The sequence below is a fragment of the Xenopus laevis genome, chromosome 7L, assembly GCF_017654675.1.
Source record: "Xenopus laevis strain J_2021 chromosome 7L, Xenopus_laevis_v10.1, whole genome shotgun sequence".
Classification (NCBI taxonomy): domain Eukaryota; kingdom Metazoa; phylum Chordata; class Amphibia; order Anura; family Pipidae; genus Xenopus; species Xenopus laevis.
The window spans coordinates 33897788-33918630 of NC_054383.1; the positions used below are offsets into that span (position 1 = coordinate 33897788).

Below are 20843 nucleotides of genomic sequence, written 5' to 3' on the forward strand. Positions count from 1 at the left end.
ATTGGAAAGATTCAGAAGCAGGCAAAAAATTCAAAAATAAAAACTCAAGACCAACTGAAAAGTTGCTTAGAATTGGCCATTCTATAACATACTAAAAGTTAACTTAAAAGGTGAACCACCCTTTTAAGTGTTTTTATTACCAAGTCATTTGTTTCATGAGTTTACGGGACACTGCACCTTTCAGCCAGCGTGTTTTAGCCTTGGTTTGCATGTGCAGGTACGTCAAGTCTGTTTTTGACCCAAAACAAAGCTATCATGGGTTTGTGGTCTAAAAAGTGCTCACACCTGTACTTCCACATGTATTATATTCATTTTAAGGGGTGCAACGGGGCCATTCATAGTTATTTATAGCTGGTTGAAAAGGTCACATGAATAGACATGTACCTACAAATACAGCCTTTCAGAGGAACAAAAAGCAAGATCACTCCCTTCAGACTTAAGAAAGAATGTGAACAGTGAATTCACCATGAAAAGTGCTGTCTAACAACCCTTAGCAACCAATCAGCAGGCAACATTACAGGTCATCTGTTTAAAACCACATTGAAGTGGGCAATATTGGGCTGATTCGATTGTGGGCCCTAGAGCCCAACGATTGGACCAGAATGGAGACCAAACGGGTGGTCGGATTTCAGGACCGCATCAAAAAAAGATGCGGCTGCGATCCAATGGTATTTTTTATCGATCGGGAAAGTCCTTCGGGGGGCTCTAAACACGGGCCGATAAGCTGCCGACTTAGTCCCCTTTAGAAAGCAAAAGCAATTTTGATTGGTTACTATGAGCAATATCACCAGTTAAAGATCCACTTTTTTACACAGCATGATAAATAGACCCCTTAATCGCCATATGTAAAAAAAATGCACAAAGTTTGCCCAGGTACAGTAACTTATTGTAACCAATATGTTTGCTTTTACATGGGTGGCTAGTGAATGAAACCTGCTAATGGGTTGCTGTAGGTGCCTAGGTATGGCACATACATATTAAACTGATTTCTAAGTAATTCTGATTTATCCATTTTAGAGCAGTAATATTGCTGAAGCTAATCTGCTGTGCTGAGCTGATATTTCACTACATACACTGTTTTTAAATGCTTCTTATAACAGAATTGTGCAAGATCTAATTTAAAGTGCAAATATTCTCCGTTTTAAGCAGTTTTTTTTTAATTTTCATTTAAAGAGCAAAGAAGTCATATAAATTATATTTATATTAATAATTATATTAATTATATAGGAAGAATGTCACTTCTGTTGATGACCACTGCACCCCTAGTTGTCAAACGCATGGTGGATTTAAATTGAAATTGAAATCAAGCATATATTAGTATATACTTTGTCTAAAAACAACTTATGATTTTAGATGTGTAGTCAACATTTGTCTGTTTCATTCCAATACAGGAATATGAAGCTCGTTCTGGAAGAACCTGTAAGGCACAATCTCAGTCTACCAGGAGGAAGAAGTTTGAATTTGAACCCCTTTCTACCACTGCTCTTATTTTGGAAGACCGGCCCTCGTAAGTTTATTTTTAAGGGGCAGATTTAAGGGTTGAATTTCGAATTTTCCGTTTTTCAAGTGGAATTTGACTACGGAATAGTTAAAATTCTATTTGAGTTTTTTTTTTTTTTTTTTTTTAAAAAGTGGAATTTGATTTAAAAAATGTATCATGTACTGGCCCTTTAAGAATTCAAATGTGACAATTTACCACCCTAAACCTGCCCAATTGCTGTTTAAGCCTATGGGGGATCAATTTGGCGTTGTTTGCAGCCTTCCTGAAAAACAAGTTTATTTTGGAGAAAAAAATTAAAATGGTATTTGTAATTTGAATCGTTTGCGAGTCGATCCCATTCACCCGAGTTTGAAAAATTTAATTTTTTTGATAAATTTCCATGAGTTTCGAGTTCATGGTAGTTTATGTGAGTTTTTACAAACTCTCATGAACTCTCATGAAAGTGCATGATATTGAAAGCATTGGTTACGGGTTAATAAATTTAGCAAATATTTGTATTTGGTAACCTTAGCATTAAATAAAAAAAAGGCAGAAAAGTTGCACATTTGTTTTTTTTTTTTTTTTGTTTTTTATGCCAGTCTCAATTTTCTATTTTCATGAGTTTTCATAAATATTGTGAGCATTCAACGCCTATAAAGGCAGAACACACTCGATGATTATGCAATATTTTTATTAGAAGCTCTGAATATGCACAGAGAATCATATATGCATATTCTGATTATTTTTGCCAATTGGTGCTTCCTTTATAGATTTAAAAGCAGAGAGGCCCATTAAAAGCAGATTCAACTACAATCGGTGGCGTTACTGCCGGGGGAGCAGGGGGGTGCGATTGGGCCAGGGCCCGCACTCGCTCAGTGCCCCCCAGCAGCTCGCACGCCACGAATTCCGGGTGGACGGAGGGGGGCGGGAGGCCTCCTCTATTTACATTGCTGACTACAATGTTAGTTTGTCACACAACATGTTTTGGTGCCCTTTTTCAAGTGTAACTGGAACATTTGGGAGCAACCAAGTTTTGGTTCCATCAGGCCATGTCTTAAAGGAGAAGGAAAGCTCCAGTCCAAGTGGGTTAGGGCACCCTCCAAGGATTGTAATCACTTACCTGATACCCCGGGCTGGCGCTTCTGTTAGAAGAAAACTGCACCAGCCTTGGCCACTTGCGTGCAATTCTCTTCCTTCCTTCTTTCTTCATGTAAACACACATGCACAGTGGAGTTTTAGCCAAAAAAGAGCCAGACTTTTTGCTCAACTGCACATGCGTCAGCCACTGGATTTTGAAGAAAGAAGAAGCAAGGAAGATGATCGCTCAGTCGCAAGTACGTTAGCACTGGCCTTGTCTCTCTGGTAAGTCATTACAATCCTTTGGGGGTGCCCTAACATTTGTTTGCCTTTTAATTAAACATCAGTGATGCATATGTGACTTGTGAAAATCAAAGTGATGAAACCTCCTCCTGCTGGTTTCCCTTTCACTTATAAAATGCGATTTGCCGCCATACTATGTACTATGTAGATTTTTTTTTTAATATACAAAAGCCACAGCTATGGCTAAGTGTCTAGTATAGACATGAAATAAGTCAGGCTATTTTTTTTTTTTTCAGTTGTTTTTCACTCCATACTGAATGGAATTTAGAAGTGCACTGTTATGCATCAAAAGTTGCTTTTAGTTTTCACTTTTCTGGGTGTCCTATTAATTTACATTTTTTTTTAAAGATGATCCTATTTATTTACATTTAATATGACTCTCAACAAACCCTGGAAGCTAATGAACCACAGTTACTGCAAAAAGTAAATCTAAAGATAAGTTGGATATAAAAAATACAGTGATCAAAAACACACAACAGAATCCACAATGAGCTATTTCAGGAAATGACAGATGAAGGTTTTGGAATGGCCTTCACAGTCTCTACACTTGAATACTATTGGGAATCTATGGGTAGATTTCAACTATGCAGTTCATTAGGATGAACTAAAACTGTTGCTCAAGAAGAAGCAGTCTGCAATGGGGAGAATGATTATCAAATCAAAAATAAAAAGACTATTAGCTGGCTACAAGAACTTGTATGGATTTGTGTGATCTTCAACAAAGGGGGTGTTTTAAGGAGATAAAACTACTAGGGCTCATCTCTACTGCCCTCTCTCACCAACAACAGCAAATAAACCCCATGGGAATGGCACCTCTATCCCTTACCACTCATGAAAATGCAGAGGGGAAGGGGCAACTAATTAAATTGATTTATTGGTTTATTATTTATTAGGCAGACGTGTGATAAGTATACATTAGAATTGTGTTCACTTAGGAAAGCAACAAAATGTATAATTTGACTAGGGGCCAAAAGTAGCTGTGTAGTTGCAGTAGACAAGATTATGTTGATATATGTATTTACTAAAATTGAAACCAAATAAATCAAAATAACTTACACTGGTAGTATTAGCCCCTTTGGTTGGAGCAAACACTGCAGTTTGGACACTCTGCTATCAAGATTGTCACTGGCATATTGTGCATTGTAACTAAAAGCCATATCTTTCCCAGTGTCTCAGTATTTTCTGGTGTTGTCTTAATGCTTTATAATTGACACAGAGATACTTTATGGAATGGATACCAGGCACGTTTTAGCTGCATCTATATCCCCATATTGATGCAATTGTGCATAATATTTGACCTCTCTCTCAGCATTGAGGAGCTAAATGCTTTTGTTTGTGAGAGATTGTAAATTACTCATAGGTGTTATAATGCAAATTCAGCCAAAGTTTTAAGTTTGAGGAGTTTAGCTATGAGGCATATTTGCAATGTTATATGAATATTTCATATAACCAGTTAGATGGTTATAATGTAAGACAATTCAGTATATTTATTTTTCCTGCTTCTCAACTGCCGCTCAAAGCCCACTGAGCATGTGCGTGTCGCAGACACTACTGACAAAATTTAAGATGGGAAACTCTGTGACAACTTTGTCCTGAATCATTACTGCTATTCAGAACCTTTAGGCTGGTTCAATAAGTTCAGTATATAAAATACGGCATTTCTAGCCATTTTATTTTTAGGGTTTACTTCTTTAATATTATCCTTTTAATAGTGCTTAACTTGCCAATGTTTCTGTGATGGTTAATATGAACAGCAAAATAATACTTGACATCATCCGAAAGCCCTTAATGAGCTTCTGTCTGCTTACAGTCTTTAACAATCTTGTCTGTAAAAGTTCACTTTGAGATAGTCACTCAACCGGAGTTTAAGGAAACAAAGTAAATTGGAAGTTTTAAACATACTTTCCGGTGATTTAAGTGTTGAATCCGTTGCACCTATCTTTTGATCATGATGGCTTTGATTCAAAGTGTGAAACATCCTGAACAGGGAGGATCCATGGTTTAAATTTCATAACAATTTCGAGAAAAACGCTTGGTTTATCACAATATGTATGAAGTCATTCCAATACAGTTGAATGTTTTTCAACTTTTTTTTTTCTTGGGCTAGCCTCCTTATGTAGCAAAATCAGCACTACAACCCAAAAATCTTCTTAGAACCTGATATGCATCTATGTTACCTGTTAACCAAAAACCTCCAAATAACGGGAAGGTCATCTCCCATAGATTCCATTTTTAGCACATAATTCTCATTTTTAAATTTTGCGAGGGGACATGATTACACTTTACAAGTACATTAGAGGACATTATAGACAAATAGCAGGAGACCTTTTTACCCATAAAGTGGATCACCGTACCAGAGGCCTCCCCTTTAGACTAGAAGAAAAGAACTTTCATTTGAAGCAACGTAGGGGGTTCTTCACAGTCAGGACAGTGAGGTTGTGGAATGCACTGCCGGGTGATGTTGTGATGCTGATTCAGTTAATGCCTTTAAGAATGGCTTGGATGATTTTTTGGACAGACATAATATCAAAGGCTATTGTGATACTAAGCTCTATAGTTAGTATAGGTATGGGTAAATAGAATTTAATTAAAAGTAGGGAGGGGTGTGTGTATGGATGCTGGGTTTTCATTTGGAGGGGTTGAACTTGATGGACTTTGTCTTTTTTCAACCCAATTTAACAATGTAACTAAATGAGTAGATTTTAAGGTATGGTGATCCAAATTGGTAAAACCTTTATCTGTAAAACCCCTCAAACATTCTGGATATTAGATCTCCTACCTCTACAAGTTTCTTTTAGATGAATTATAACCTGTAAAAAATCCAGCTTTGGGGAAAATGTCAAAACTCATGTAGCTCTCCTGCTGATTGCACACTTCTTATATAGGTATTGGATCCCTAATCCAAAAACCCATTATCCATAAATCTCCAAAATACAAAAGGCCATGTCAATAGAGTCCATTTTAAGCAAGTTATTCAAATTTAAAAGAAATTCGTTTTTTTCTCTCAGTATTTGATGTTGTTTATTTTATATTTTCTGTAGAAATCTTCCTGCTAAATCAGTCCATGAAACCTTGCGACACCGGCAAGAATATGACGAGATGGTAGCAGAAGCAAAAAAACGGGGTAGGTATTGCATATTTAATTGTGCAAAATTATAACGGATCCCAACACTATATCTTGTTTTAGAGAAAAATTTTGTTTTATCTCTGGCCTGACCCACCTCCTTCTTGCTGGCATCTAGTGTTTTTCTCCAAGTGGTAAATTATACAATCCTTCATCACAATTGACTTAACCCTGTAAAGGATTGCAAGCCTGCAACATAGTAAAGGGGCCACTACAAGGTTACGTCAGGTCTACTGCTGAATGCAGACTTTTTTTGTGTTGAAGCTGAAATTATACAGGCTTCCTAGATTTAGAACTCTTCATGAGCCTTAAAGGAGTTGTTCACCTTAAAAGTATGCTTATTTCTAAGCAACTTTTCAATTGGCCTTCATTATTTATTTTTTATACTTTTTTAATTATTTGCCTTTTTCTTCTGTCTCTTTCCAGCTTTCAAAAAGGGTCGCTGACACCCTTCTCAAAAGCAAATGCTCTGTAAGGCTACTTATGTATTGTTATTGCTAATTTTTATTACTTGTATTTCTTGTATTTCTATTCAGGCCTCTCCTATTCATATTCCAGTCTCTTATTCAAATCATTGCATGGATGCTAAAGTAGTTTGGACCATAGCAACCAGATTGCTTAAAATGCATATTGAAGAGCTGCTGAATAAAAAGTGAAATAACTCAAAAACCTTTATTAATAAAAAGTGAAAACCAATTACAAATTATCTCAGAATATCACTCTTTACAATTTACATCATACTAAAATTTATCACAAAGGTGAACAACAGGCTCTTAAATAATGTGCATCCCTGTATTGTAAATGTATGTTATGTGGAGGATCCACTATGCAGTAAACTCAAAAACCACAACCACATTATTTGTGGTTTTTGATAAAGGACTTTTTTAGATAATTGTATTTAGAAAGTTTAATTCTTTTAGATGGTTGTACAGGTATAGGACCCGTTATCCAGAACTCCGAATTAAGTGATGCCGGTCTTCCATGGACTCCATTGTATCCAAATAACCCAAACTTTAAAAAATAAATTCCTAATAAAACAGTAGCTTGTACTTGAGCCAAAGTAAGATATAATGTATCCTTATTGGAAGCAAAACCAGCCTATTGGGTTTATTTAAAGATGTTGTTAACCTTTGCATTAACTTTTAGTATGATGCAGAGAGTATATTCTGAGAGAATTTGCAATTGGTTTCCATTTTTTATTATCTGTGTTTTTTTAAATTATTTAGCTTTTTATTAAGCAGCTCTCCAGTTTGCGATTTCAGCAATCTGGTTGCTAGGGTCCCTAGCAACCATGCACTGGTTTTACTAAGAGACTGGATATGAATAGGAGAGGCCTAAATAGAAAGATGAGCAATAAAAAGTAGCAATAGCAATACATTTGTTGGAAAAGAGTCAGAAGAAGAAGGCAAAACAATAAAACACAATAGCAAATAAATAATGAAGACCAATTGAAAAGTTGCTTAAAATTAGCATACTAACAAACTTAAAGTTAAAGTAAACCACCCCTTTAATGTGTAAATTATTTTCTAGTAGACTTACGGTATGAAGATACAAATTACAGAAAGATCCATTATCCAGAAAGACCCAGGTCCTGAGCATTCTAGATAACAGGTCCCATACCTGCATTACATTTTCAAGATAGTACCCCTTTAAATTCAGAGTCTGCCACTAGAGTAGTTTGTCATCTTGATGTTGGGGTAGTACAGATAAATGTTTGGTTTTGTGTGTGTGTTTATAATCCAAATGTATTTACACGCATATGTTGACAAGCAGAATATACAGTTAATCTAGTAAACACTCCAAAGTGCTATAGGTATATGTGCGTGCCATATATTTGGTGCAGCAGGCTAATAAACGGAGTATTTGGGACATGAATAATTAAACCCCATATCATCATCTACTGCACAATGGATGTAAATCAATTCATCTTACTATATATGTTCACAGATTCCAGCACATGCAGTGCCTACTGGTAGATTGAAGTAACAGACATTCTGATATGTAAAATCTATTGTACAGTATTTTCTTCTGTTTCCAATTAAATGTTCATATTATATCATGCCCAGAAACCATGTTGTTTTCCGTGTGTGAAATCAAAGAAGTATTTCTTTTGAACAGGGTTGACATGATTGCTAGGTTACAAATTAAATTAAAAGAGAAGAAGAGAGGGTTCCTTTGCTTATGTTGTGCAAACTGATGGACTTTAAATTAAAGCTTCAGGCTCTGTTCTGTTGCATGCTGCAGCTGAAAAACCATTATTTTCAAGGACCCACAGCACCATAACCTTTACACTTAATGTGTATGTGTCAAAGCATCACACAGTTTCTTTATAATACTGCCAACAGGTATATAATTAATAGCAAAGTCATGCCTAGGGTTAAAATGCTTGCTCCCAGCCCACTTTAGCCTGGGTTATTAAAAATCATTGTATCAATTGTAATGCACTAGCCTTAATCTAACCCTGATACTTGATGTATATGCATAGTAGTGTGTTATGCCTGCTAGCAACTATATATATATATATATATATATATATATATATATATATATATATATATATATATATATATATATATATATATATATATATCAGTCAATGCCAAACAGCCGCACCCTAATCCAGACTTTCTTTGGTAAATCCGGGTGTAGGGTCAAACGTGTTGCATACAAATTGTTTGAAAAGATCCGCACTCCCAATTTGTGATCAATCAAAATGCTTTTATTGCGAACATATATCCGATGTTTCTGCCCACATTAGGTCCTTTTTCCAAAAACCGTACTAGTGTGGGCATAAACATCGGATATATGTACGCAATAAAAGCATTTTGATTGATCACAAATTGTAGTGCGGGTCTTTTCAACAAATATATATATATATATATATATATATATATATATATATATAGAGAAATAGATATAGATATAGATATAGATATATATATATATATATATATATATATATATATATATATATATATATATATATATATATATATATATATATATATATATATATATAATTTGCTTTGCAGGAAAAGCTCAGATTTTCAAGATTTTTTTGTGAATTTTCCCCAAAATCTCCAAATTTTCACGTGAAAGCTCCGTAAACATTGTGAAATTGCCCGAAACCCCTCGACACAACCAAAAATCAATGGGACTGTTCCCATTGACTTTTAAGCAACCTCGACAGGTTTGAGATTTCAAAGCTGGAAGGTGTCAGAAAGGAAATAATTAAAAAATGAAGACCAATTGAAAAGTTGCTTAGAATTAGCCATTTTATAAAATACTGAAAGTTTTACTGAACCACCCTCTTTGGTTATTTGTATTTTGGATAGAACATGAGATACATTGTTTTTACTCTCTGCACAGCTGCAAATAAACTAAAGAGTTGTTCTGTGCTGGGGCTGCTTCCTGCTATTGCCGTTCTTTTCATTCTTGCCAATAGACACATTTCTCAGTCCTTCCTTTTATAAGGAAATGACTGCACATGGCTAACACCAAAATAAGGCTTATGGGGAGAATTCTTTTAGAAAGGATAGGCATTGCTTAATAAAATTAATTTTTTAACAGATACTAGTGTTCTGAACTTGTCTCCGCTATTTCTTAGCAACTTTTAGTGTGTTATAGAATGGCCAGTTGTTTGCAGCTTTTCAATTGGTCTTCATGTTTTATTTTATATAGTTTTTTAATTATTTGACTTCTTCTTCTGACTCTTTCCAGCTTTCAAATGGCAGTCACTGACCCTGGCACCGAAAAAAACATTGTTACTTTATATTACTTATCTTTCTATTCAGGCTCTATCCTATTCATATTCCATACTCGTTCAAACCATGCCCTTGTTGCTAAGGTAATTTAGACCCTAGCGACCACATAGTTGCTGAAATTCCAAACTGGAGGGTCGAACAAACGGCTAAAAGCTAAATAATTTTTTTTAAAAAACACTCAAATAATAAAAAAAATAAGGCCAGTTGCAAGAATATATAGTATATATTACTCTGCATCATACTAAAAATTATAAGGTGAACCCCTTTAAATGTAATTATAGGAAGCAATCAATGTTTGTGATACATTATACTCTGCCAGTATTTTCTATGATTTCATTTTTCTCCACCCCCCAGAGATTTCATTAAAGTTGGCTATTTATTTTGATTAAAACATGTATCTGATCTCTTGATGGCATCACGTGTCCAGTGACTGATACTTAAGAAGTTGATTTCCTTTGAAGAATGACATCACACCTCTCTCAGGAGAGCATTACATCACTTTTGGATTTCCATCCACTTAGACCTGGAAGCCTCTCTAATTTCTAGCAGTGTATGTCCTGTAGGGCTGCATGTTGTTTTATAGTTTGCCAACGATGAAATAAATGGAAGGTTAACCTTGTTGTCTGTGCCAAATGAGTATATGTTCCCACTGGTGTCTGTTTCATTCAGAGGTAAAAGAGGCACAGAGGAGGAAGAAACGAATGAAAGAACGAATCCGGCAAGAAGAAAATATTGCAAGTGCCATGGTGATTTGGAACACTGAAATTCTACCGAACTGGGATGTCACGTAAGTGTTTAAAATAAGGCTTTATTTGGTACTTATCCAGCTTCACATGCACTGAAGCAGCTGCCCAGCAATTTTACTAACTCCAGGTTGGCGGGAGAGCTAGGCATGTAAAGGGTGTTCCCTTGTACTTAAAGGGATCCTGTCATGGGAAAAAAAAATTTTTTCAAAATGAATCAGTTAATAGTGCTGTTCCAGCAGAATTCTGCGCTGAAATCCATTTCTCAAAAGAGCAAACAGATTTTTTTATATTTAATTTTAAAATCTGACATGGGGCTAGACATTTTGTCAATTTCCCAGCTGCCCCAAGTCATGTGACGTGTGCCTGCACTTTAGGAGAGAAATGCTTTATGGCAGGCTGCTGTTTTTCCTTCTCAATGTAACTGAATGTGTCTCAGTGAGACATGGGTTTTTACTATTGAGTGTTGTTCTTAGATCTACCAGGCAGCTGTTATCTTGTGTTAGGGAGCTGCTATCTGGTTACCTTCCCATTGTTCTTTTGTTTGGCTGCTGGGGGGGGGGTATCACTCCAACTTGCAGTACAGCAGTAAAGAGTGATTGAAGTTTGTCAGAGCACAAGTCACATGACTTGGGGCAGCTGGGAAATTGACAATATGTCTAGCCCCATGTCAGATTTCAAAATTGAATATAAAAAAATCTGTTTGCTCTTTTGAGAAATGGATTTCAGTGTAGAATTCTGCCGGAGCAGCACTATTAACTGGTTCATTTTGAAAAAAAATTTTTTTCCATGACAGTATCCCTTTAAGTACAAGGGAACATCACAAACAGTCATGCTGCTGGATTAAGGAGACTTCCCCTACTAAGTGACAGATGCTGTATTTAAGAGACCGTGCCTTTTCTCTACGCTTGTCAATATTAAGCACTTTTGCAAATTAAACATTAAATGCTTGTGTGGAATCTTGTATTGATCTGAGGTTACTGCTAATGGTTGGAGGTTATCGCTCTATGTATTGCTATTTGCTTTAGTTTATTTTGTTATATAAGGTCTAAATAAACCTTATAGTCAAACTGATCCAGCTTCATCAGGTTAATACATCTACATCCCATAATTGATTGCTTTGAGAATTGTTATTTGAAGTACAATCATTCCAGAGACAATATATCAATAGACTTTATATTAGGTACAGGTATGGGATGTGTTATCCGGAAACACTTTATCTAGAAAGCTCCTATTTACAGAAAGGCCATCTCCCATTTTAAATAAAATTTAAATGATTACCATTGGTTTAATAAAACAATACTTTGTATTTGAGTCCAATTAAGGTATGATTAATCATTTTTTGTGGGGTAAAAGTGTCCTGTTGGGGTTATTTAATATTTGAATTATTTATAATAAATAATATCGGGATCCAAATTAAGAAAAGGCCTCTTTTTTTGGAAAACCCCAGTTACTGAGCATTCTGGATAACAGGTCCCATATCTTATCTTAAAGTGTAATACATACCTGTATAATCAGCATATTGACTGGCCTAGCTTCACACACATAGAACAGTGCAGGCTTTAATGGTATGCTTATCTAAAAATAGCTGTAAAAATAAAAATGACATGACTTGAGAATTCCTTAAAAAAATAGGAATTTCTATTGGGTTACATAATTCAGTGCAGGTAAAGTTTCCCGTATCTGTAGAAAGTTTTAAAGCAACAACTATGTACATTTGTTCTGCTATAGTCTCTTCCCTTGTTAATTTTATTTTTCTATTATGGGTCTTTGCATCAGGCATCAATACAGCATTAATAATTATATCCTGCAGGAAGCACCAATTATGCCATGCCACATACAGTGCAAACAAGAATCTGTGTTATTCTCGATAGTTTGAAGTAGGGATGCACCGAAGCAACTATTTTGGATTCGGACGAACCCCCGAATCCTTCGCAAAAGTTTTGTCCGAATACGGAACTTGAATTCCCAGGGGTGGGAGGGGGAAAAAGTTTTTTACTTCCTTGTCTTGCGATTTCCCTCCCTGCCCCTAATTTGCATATGCAAATTAGGATTCAGATTCAGTTTGGCCTGGCAGAAGGATTAGGCCGAATCCTGGATTCGGCGCATCCCTAGTTTGAAGTCAGTGTGAAAGTAATATCCTGTCACTCTGGGAATGCTTTTGTTACATTTACTCTTTCCTACCTAGGAGAAATACAAGAAGAGTGAGAGATCTCTGGTGGCAAGGCTTACCACCTAGCGTACGAGGGAAAGTATGGAGCCTTGCCATAGGAAATGAACTCAATATCACTCCCGGTGAGCAGAACAACTTATAGTACAGTATGACTTTGCTCTGCTAGCTGACAGTATGTATCTCTCCCTTTGTATTCTTTAGAAAGTACATGCAAATAACCGGCCTTCACATATTATATTTGCAGAACTCTATGAAATCTTTCTTTCAAGAGCAAAAGAGCGATGGAAAAGTTTCAGTGAGACAAGCTCAGAGAATGAAAATGAAGGTTAGTCTGGTATATATATATATACATACACACAAAATGCAGGGATTGACGGCACTCCAAGGAAATCTCCACTTTCATTTGAACTATTGACTTGATGTATTTCCTTGGAGTGCTGTCAATCCCTGCATTTTGTCTACATACTTCTCAGACTAGGACCCAGGTTTCTGCATACTAATGGTTGTGCATTCCATTCTGTTTGATAATAATAAAATATATATACTAACGTTGATTGTATCATGCTTACTCTTCTCTGTATATATATTTTTAAACTTAATAAACTACCCAAATTAAAAAAAAAAATCTTGATAATTAAGTGCCATTCCAGATCATTGTTAGGACCCTTACACACGGGCGTTTGTTCTTGCTTCTCCCTGTGGTTAATACTTCATGCGCTTCACTGCTGGGAGCTGCTGGAACAAACCCACCCAATTCATCCTGATCGGCTGTACTCGCTAAAAGCTGTTCATTAAAGACTCTATAACTCATGCACACAGGGTTTTTCAGACCAGGGCCGGAACAAGGGGTAGGCAGGGTAGGCAACCGCCTAGGGCGCAATCACTGGGGGGGGGGGGGAATTTCTTTTTTTTTTTTTCATTTTTGCAATTCAGTTCCCATGGCCTTTAGTAAAAGCATTATAATTATAAAAAAAAATCGCATGTCTAAACCCCCTGTGTGGCTTGTTTAATCCTGGTATAAATTAAAAAATAATTAAAAAATGCTCCCCTACTCTGGGAGCGTGACTTGGTTCCTTCCATTTTTGGGCCCGCCCGGGAGAGAGTACCTGCTGCTGTGCGCACTAGCGGGAGCAGTAACATGGAGCTGAATAGACCTGCTGTCTGTTCTGCTGGCTGGGGCCCCTGGGCGCTTTGGGGCAGCTGCCTACTACTAGTACTTTCCTAATCCTTACTTTGAAGTCGCTTGCTGGGCTGCTGGCACAGGTACAGATGGGGGGGGCTTGGGGCATTGGGGACATTGGTGGCTGCTGGCACAGGGCAGTATGATGGTTGGCTGGCACAGGTACAGGGGGGCAGTATGATGGTTGGATGCTGGCACAGGGGGCAGTATGATGGATAGCTGGCACAGGTACAAGGGGCAGTATGATGAATGTCTGCTGGCACAGGTACAGGGGGGCAGTATGATGGTTGGCTGCTGGCACAGGTATAGGGGGGCAGTATGATGGTCGGCTGCTGGCACAGGTACAGGGGGGCAGTATGATGGATGGCTGCTGGCACAGGGGACAGTATGATGGATGGCTGGCACAGGTACAGGGGGGCAGTATGATAGATGGCTGGCACAGGTACAGGGGGGCAGTATGATTGGCAGGTACAGGGGGCAGTATGATGGATGGCTGGCACAGGTACAGGGGGGCAGTATGATGGATGGCTGGCACAGTGCAGGGAGGCAGTATGATGGTTGGCACCTGGCACAGGGGGCAGTATGATGGATGGCTGGCACAGGTACAGGGGGCAAGTATGATGGATGGCTGGCACAGGTACAGGGGGGCAGTATGATTGGCAGGTACAGGGGGCAGTATGATGGATGGCTGGCACAGGTACAGGGGGGCAGTATGATGGATGGCTGGCACAGTGCAGGGAGGCAGTATGATGGTTGGCACCTGGCACAGGGGGCAGTATAATGGATTGCTGGCACAGGTACAGGGGGCAAGTATGATGGATGGCTGGCACAGGTACAGGGAGGCAGTATCATGGTTGGCACCTGGCACAGGGGGCAGTATGATGGATGGCTGCTGGCACAGGGGGCAGTATGATGGATGGCTGCTGGCACAGGGGGCAGTATGATGGCTGCTGGCACGGGGCAGTATGATGGATGGCTGGCACAGGGGGCAGTATGATGGATGACTGGCACAGGTACACGGGGCAGTATGATGGATGGCTGCTAGCACAGGGGGGCAGTATGATGGATGTGGCATAAAGATTGGCTGAAAACTCTGCAGCTACATATCAAGCCACCTCAAAAATGGGAGGGCTGGCAGTGGAAGGGCTACCTCATCACTGAGGAGTTTTTAGCTTATTGCACTATTCTCTTAGGAGTTGTGCTAAAAGTAAAATGTTGTGGACATTCCAGTATTGGTGTTAAGTGAACCCTTCATTTGCACTTTGTTTAACAGGATCAAATTATCCTACTGTTTTGTTTTTCTGACATTTACCTCATTTTTGTTAACATTACATATGTATTTAAATGATGTTTCATTCATTAATGTGTTGTACACTTTCTTGCTTTTTTTATTTAAATATTGTCATGGTAAGGTGGGAAATGGCAATGCTCGATGGGGGGGGCGCTAATTGAAGCTCTTGCCTAGGGTGCCAAACTACCTTGGCCCGGCCCTGTGTCAGACCTTCTTACACACAGTTGCCTTTACACACATTGACACTATCAGTTAATTTTAACACATACACTCACAGTCACTGGCATTCACACTCTAAGCTTAACACAGCAGATTTACACTCATCTGCCCTGGGAAAGAAGCTTTATCAGGAGTAGATTCTCTACTCTGATTCTATCATTCCTCACACAGTTGAGGAGCAGGAAGCGTCTTACAAAGGGGTGAAGCTTAATCCGGATTGCTGCTCTGTGCAGTAGACTAGGCATTGGGATAGTCCATTACTTGAAGGGGTGCTGACCTTAAGATGTAAGCCTTTTATAAGCTTATTGCAGGTTCTTAATGGAAATTTTTAGAAATATGTTCATATAAGAAAGTACCCCCCTTGCCTGTGGGAGCCCATGCTCAGGAACAACCATGTGTAATGGCCCTTATGGTGTGCCGGTGAGATTTATTTTTTAATGATGGTGCAAGAACAGGGTCAACAAGGTAAGATACGAATATAATAGCATATGGCCGTTGTAATTTGTACATTTTTTAATCCCTATTCCCTCCCAATCTGAATTTTACTCACTCTCCCTCTAACCGCTCTCTACCCTGGCTACTTACCCAATCTCTACCCAACTAGCCTCTTCTACGTCTCAGTCCCTTCGCTTTCAGCACTGCCCCCCCTTATGTCATGTCCCAGCACAGGCCAGTATTGCCAGTGACAAAGCGTGGCAACCCTGATAATGGGGCTTTTATAGTATAATAACATCTGAAGAATCCTCCATTTGAATGGCTAAAATTCCAAAGGGTTGTGCCACCAAAATGAAATATAAAGTGCAATCCAGGGGTTAATAATTTTTGATACTTTTTTGAATGCATCAGCACTGCATGTTTTGCCAAGTTAGCCTGTAGGGAACAGAACAATGGAGTGAGTGTGCTGGACAATTCAACCTTGAAGGGGTTGTCCTTGTAATAAATTCCTAATATTTAGCTTTATCTGAACAGAACAGGGAATTTGCAGAAATTTATGGGACCATTTGCTTTTTTTTTTTTTTTACATAGTTGAATCAATATATTTCTATTTGCTATTTTTTATTAAAATACTGTTTGTAAATGTAACAGCATTATCTGTCTGACTGTATATCTTCTGCGCTGGGGACTCCTGTAACAATATTGCAGAACCCAGCTGGAGAACTGACTTTGCTACATTGTTTGCAGTCATAACAGGACAAAAGAAATGGATAAACAACTACTCCTTTCATGAGCAATTACAGTTACAAATAGCACAATACTTGACAATTTCCTTCATTATGCCAAATAAAAAAAAGGTGCAAGGGCTTCTTTAAAGTTATTCAGATGGAGCAAAATAGAACAAAGTTATAAAACGCAATTGCTGCAGTTTACTGAGCTGGATGACTTTTCAATGTGTTGGAATTCTTTCCACCCCAATAGAAGCAGCTGACTACTGATTTTTAGTGGTCACTTGACCTGTGGAGTAAATTAAACTGAAACAACACCCCAACCGTATGAACATTAACTCCAGGGCACAGTCGCGCCCCCCCCCCCCCCCACCAATGTCAGCAATGTACTGTTCCCCTGTCTCTACTGTAGAGCTGCACAATGGCCACCACGGGGCACGTTTAGTTCCCCTTTAACACATTTATGTAATTAAAGTTGCAAGTTTTGCAGAAGATCTGGTAACCTATAGCAATCAATAAACTGGTGGAATGTATAGGTCCCTTTATTGATACAGTGGATTCATTTCAATGTATTACAAGACGGTTCACCAATATTATGACTTTCATTGCCCAATTAGTGCTTTCCAACTAGGAGCCCTCCAGCTAAGCTGAGCTTGAGCTTACACCAATGAATAGCGTATAGCTGCCTTTGGTAAACATTATTAATGCTCTTTAATTCACCATTCTTAAAGGGGTAGTTAACTTTTATTATGCTATAGCATGGAACATTGGCAACTTTTCAATTGGTCTTTTTAAATAGTTCTTGAATCACTTGCTTTCCTTTTCTGGCTAATGGTTATTGACCCCTGTGGCCAAAAAACGAATGCTTTATGAGGTCACAATTGTAATGTTATTTTTACTTTTTATTGTTTATCTTTTATTTGTTTTTGGGTGGGGGTGGAGTTTTTTTTTTCCTTATATGATTCCTGTTACGAATACAGGGTATTTGCATTTGTGAATGTCCTCATTTTGGTATGGGTTGCCCTATGTAAGCTAAGGAGTCTACCACTAAAACATCAAATTTAGACAAACCAATGAAATGTCACAGTAGTTTCATTGATGGGCTTCTTGCTACTGAGACCTATGCTGTATGCACTTAGGTTATGCAGTAAAAGGCTCCAAGTTTGCCCGGGTGCAGTAACCCATAGCAGTCAATCAGAAGGTAGAATGTACTGGTCACCTGTTTAATAGCAAAGGTCCTATTGGTTGCAATGAGTTACTGCTCCTGGGCAAACTTAGTGCCTTTTATTGCATATGGGGGTTTATCTCTTATTCATTCGTGTTGTAGAATATGCTCTGCTGCTGATTCGCCCTCCCGGGCCAACAATCCCTGATCTACTGGGAAGGAACTTGCAGTCTCATCTGAGCAGCTGTCTAAAGCTAAAACTTCTACTTTGATGGACCCATATATAGATAACTGATGGTAGATTTAGTGCCTTTCTCACGCTGCTAGAAAGTCTCCCAACTGGTACCAGAATGAAAAAAAAATTTCTGGAAAAAAAAAAGTTGTACTCCTTGTCTAAGAGATACTGGGTTTTAAACCTAAAATGCTCTACCTACTCATGAACAATTTCAAAATATGCACATAAATTGTTTGCTGTGGACAGAGTATCCTCTGTCAAAATCTTTTAACATTTTTAACATTTATTGAAATAATCTGAAAGCTAAACCATAGTTTTAAACAGGGTGTCTTTTGAAAAGGCTCCGGCTTGGAAATCGTTCTGCTCACTGAAATATATAGTATTTGCTGAATGTAGTACAGGTATGGGACCTATTATCCAGAATGCGTGGGACCTTGGGTTTTCTGGATAACGGATCTTCCATAATTTGGATCTTCATATCTTAAATCTACTAGAACATTTTGTAAACATTAAATACAACCAATAGGCTGGTATTTCCTCCAATAAGGGTTAATTATATCTTCGTTTGGATCAAGTACAAGATACTGTTTTATTATTACAGAGAAAAGGGAAATCATTTTTAAAAATGTTAATTTTAAAATAATGCATCCCATGAATCAAAGGGATGCTGTCATGATTTATATGATGTAGTTTTTATTTCTAAATGACACTGTTTACACTGCAAATAATAATTTTATACAATATAAAATGTCATTCCTGAACCAGCAAGTGTATTTTTTTTTTAGTTTTAATATTGGTGTGTAGGCAGCCATCTCAGGTGATATCACTCCAACTTGCAGTACAGCAGTAAAGCGTGACTGAAGTTTATCAGAGCACAAGTCATATGACTGGGTGCACCTAGGAAACTGGCAATATGTCTAGCCCCATGTCAGATTTCAAAATTAAATATAAAAAAAAAGTTAGCTCTATTGAGAAACAGATTCCAGTGCAGAATTCTGCTGGAGCAGCACTATTAACTGATGTGATTCCCATGACCGTATCCCTTTAATATGTCTGACCTGTCCTTTGCAGATTCTGGAGTGTCACTTGCCGACAGAGAAGCCAGTCTGGAGCTAATTAAACTGGACATATCCCGAACATTCCCTTCACTGTACATCTTTCAAAAGGTTAAAAAAAGGTTTAATTTTCTCTGTTCTTTCTTATAAAATGTAGTTATTTGGGAGACGCTAAAGAAATAAATTTAATTATCAACTACATTTGCTCATGCACCATTCGGTTAACTGAAACTTTGGCACTTAATAATAATATGCAACAAAAAGTGCAAACAAATAAAAACACAGAATGAATCTGAATAAGAATATGAAAACCTCGAAATCCTTGTTTTTGTACGAATTCTTGTGCCCTTGGTAACCCGAGAACAAGAAAGATTTTTATGATTGGAAAAGGACAGCTCCCACTGAGATAACCGTGCCAGCTTTTAGATGGAGAACTTTTATACTGTATTAGAGTTTTTTTTGTGGTTTTACAAGTAATAAATAATGCATTTTTTGTGGTTTCAAATAACCTAATACAGGATTTTTAGCGCTAAAAAAAAGTTTTTCATGAATCAAAAAATTAACATTGAGTTGTGTGTTGCAGCTTTCTGTTCATTATCTAATTCACCTTGTCTTTTACATATCATTATTATGAGCAAGCTTATACTCCTATATAAACTTTGCGATTAGAGAACAGAATGTAACAAGCTGTTTTTTATGCCAACAGGGTGGGCCTTACCATGACTTGCTGCACAGTATATTGGGTGCATACACGTGCTATAGACCCGATGTTGGCTATGTAAGTATAATTCCCTGTTACGCTGCTATACCTTTGCTTAGAGTGATTACAAGTTAACTTATGTTTTATGTATTTTCAGATTGAATTCTTTTTACTCAACTCAATTTTAGCATATCGGTTTGAATTTTCTGTTCGATGAAAATTAGCAGTCCAGATGTTTAGAGTTCCTGGGTCAGCGGCTGTTGTAAACATCCCTCTTGCATTTTGGTACAGCTCCTTAAAGGAGAACTAAACCCTGAAAATGAATATGGCTAAAATGCCATGTTTTATATACTGAACTTATTGCCCCAGCCTAAAGTTTCAGCTTCTCGAAAGCAGCAATGATCCATGACATCAAACTTGTCACAGGGGGTCACCATCTCGGAAAGTGTCTGTGACACTCACATGCTCAGTGAGCTCTGAGCAGCTGTTGAGAAGCTAAACTTAGGAGTTGTCTCAAATTATCAAGCAGAAAATGAGGTTCGCCTGTAATATAAGCTGATGCCACAGGGCTGATTATTAAATTCTGATGCTAATTGCACTGGTTTCTGTGCTGCCATGTAGTACTTATCTGTATTAATTACTAATCAACCTTATATTGTGACATTTCTATTCTATGTGTACTGTATATTGTGAGTGGGTCCCTAAGCTCAGTAAGTGACAGCAGCACAGAGCATGTGCAGTGAATCAGCAGAAAAGAAGATTGGGAGCTACTGGGGCATATTTGGAGGCACAGATCTTCCCTGCTAAGTGGCTGTAATTGGCTTGGGCTGGTACAGATACCCTAAACATCATGTACAACATTTCTAGCCTACTTCTTTAGTTTAACTTTCCTTGTCCTTTAAAGTGTTAGTAACTATGATTACAACATCTTTCAGAAGTATCTTTTGTTCCCTAGGACTCATGGGTTTGTGGATACTAGAACATGAGGTTCCACGTATGACCAACCAAGCTTATAATGTATTTTCCTTGTGTTCTTTAATGGGACACATTTTGAGTTCCAGTGTTCTGTTAGGAAATTGTTTACTTACATTATGTGGAACCTCTTGATTTGCAATAACTATGAAACAGAGCTTATAAATGCTTGAGCGTGAGAGTTTTTTTAGGTCTAGAT

At 37.8% G+C, this 20843-nt stretch overlaps 1 protein-coding gene across 2 annotated transcripts in view; it reads left to right on the forward strand.

Annotated features, from left to right (window-relative positions):
• The window catches only part of tbc1d12.L (TBC1 domain family member 12 L homeolog), a 61372-nt gene that overhangs the window by 22007 nt on the left and 18522 nt on the right, over window positions 1–20843 (forward strand). For both annotated transcript variants that reach the window (XM_018224225.2, NM_001127752.1), the window contains 7 exons: window positions 1392–1507; window positions 5902–5984; window positions 10418–10535; window positions 12680–12786; window positions 12909–12989; window positions 18989–19083; window positions 19679–19750. In XM_018224225.2, the coding sequence (XP_018079714.1) occupies window positions 1392–1507; window positions 5902–5984; window positions 10418–10535; window positions 12680–12786; window positions 12909–12989; window positions 18989–19083; window positions 19679–19750 (672 nt within the window). The remainder of the gene's footprint in view (window positions 1–1391; window positions 1508–5901; window positions 5985–10417; window positions 10536–12679; window positions 12787–12908; window positions 12990–18988; window positions 19084–19678; window positions 19751–20843) is intronic.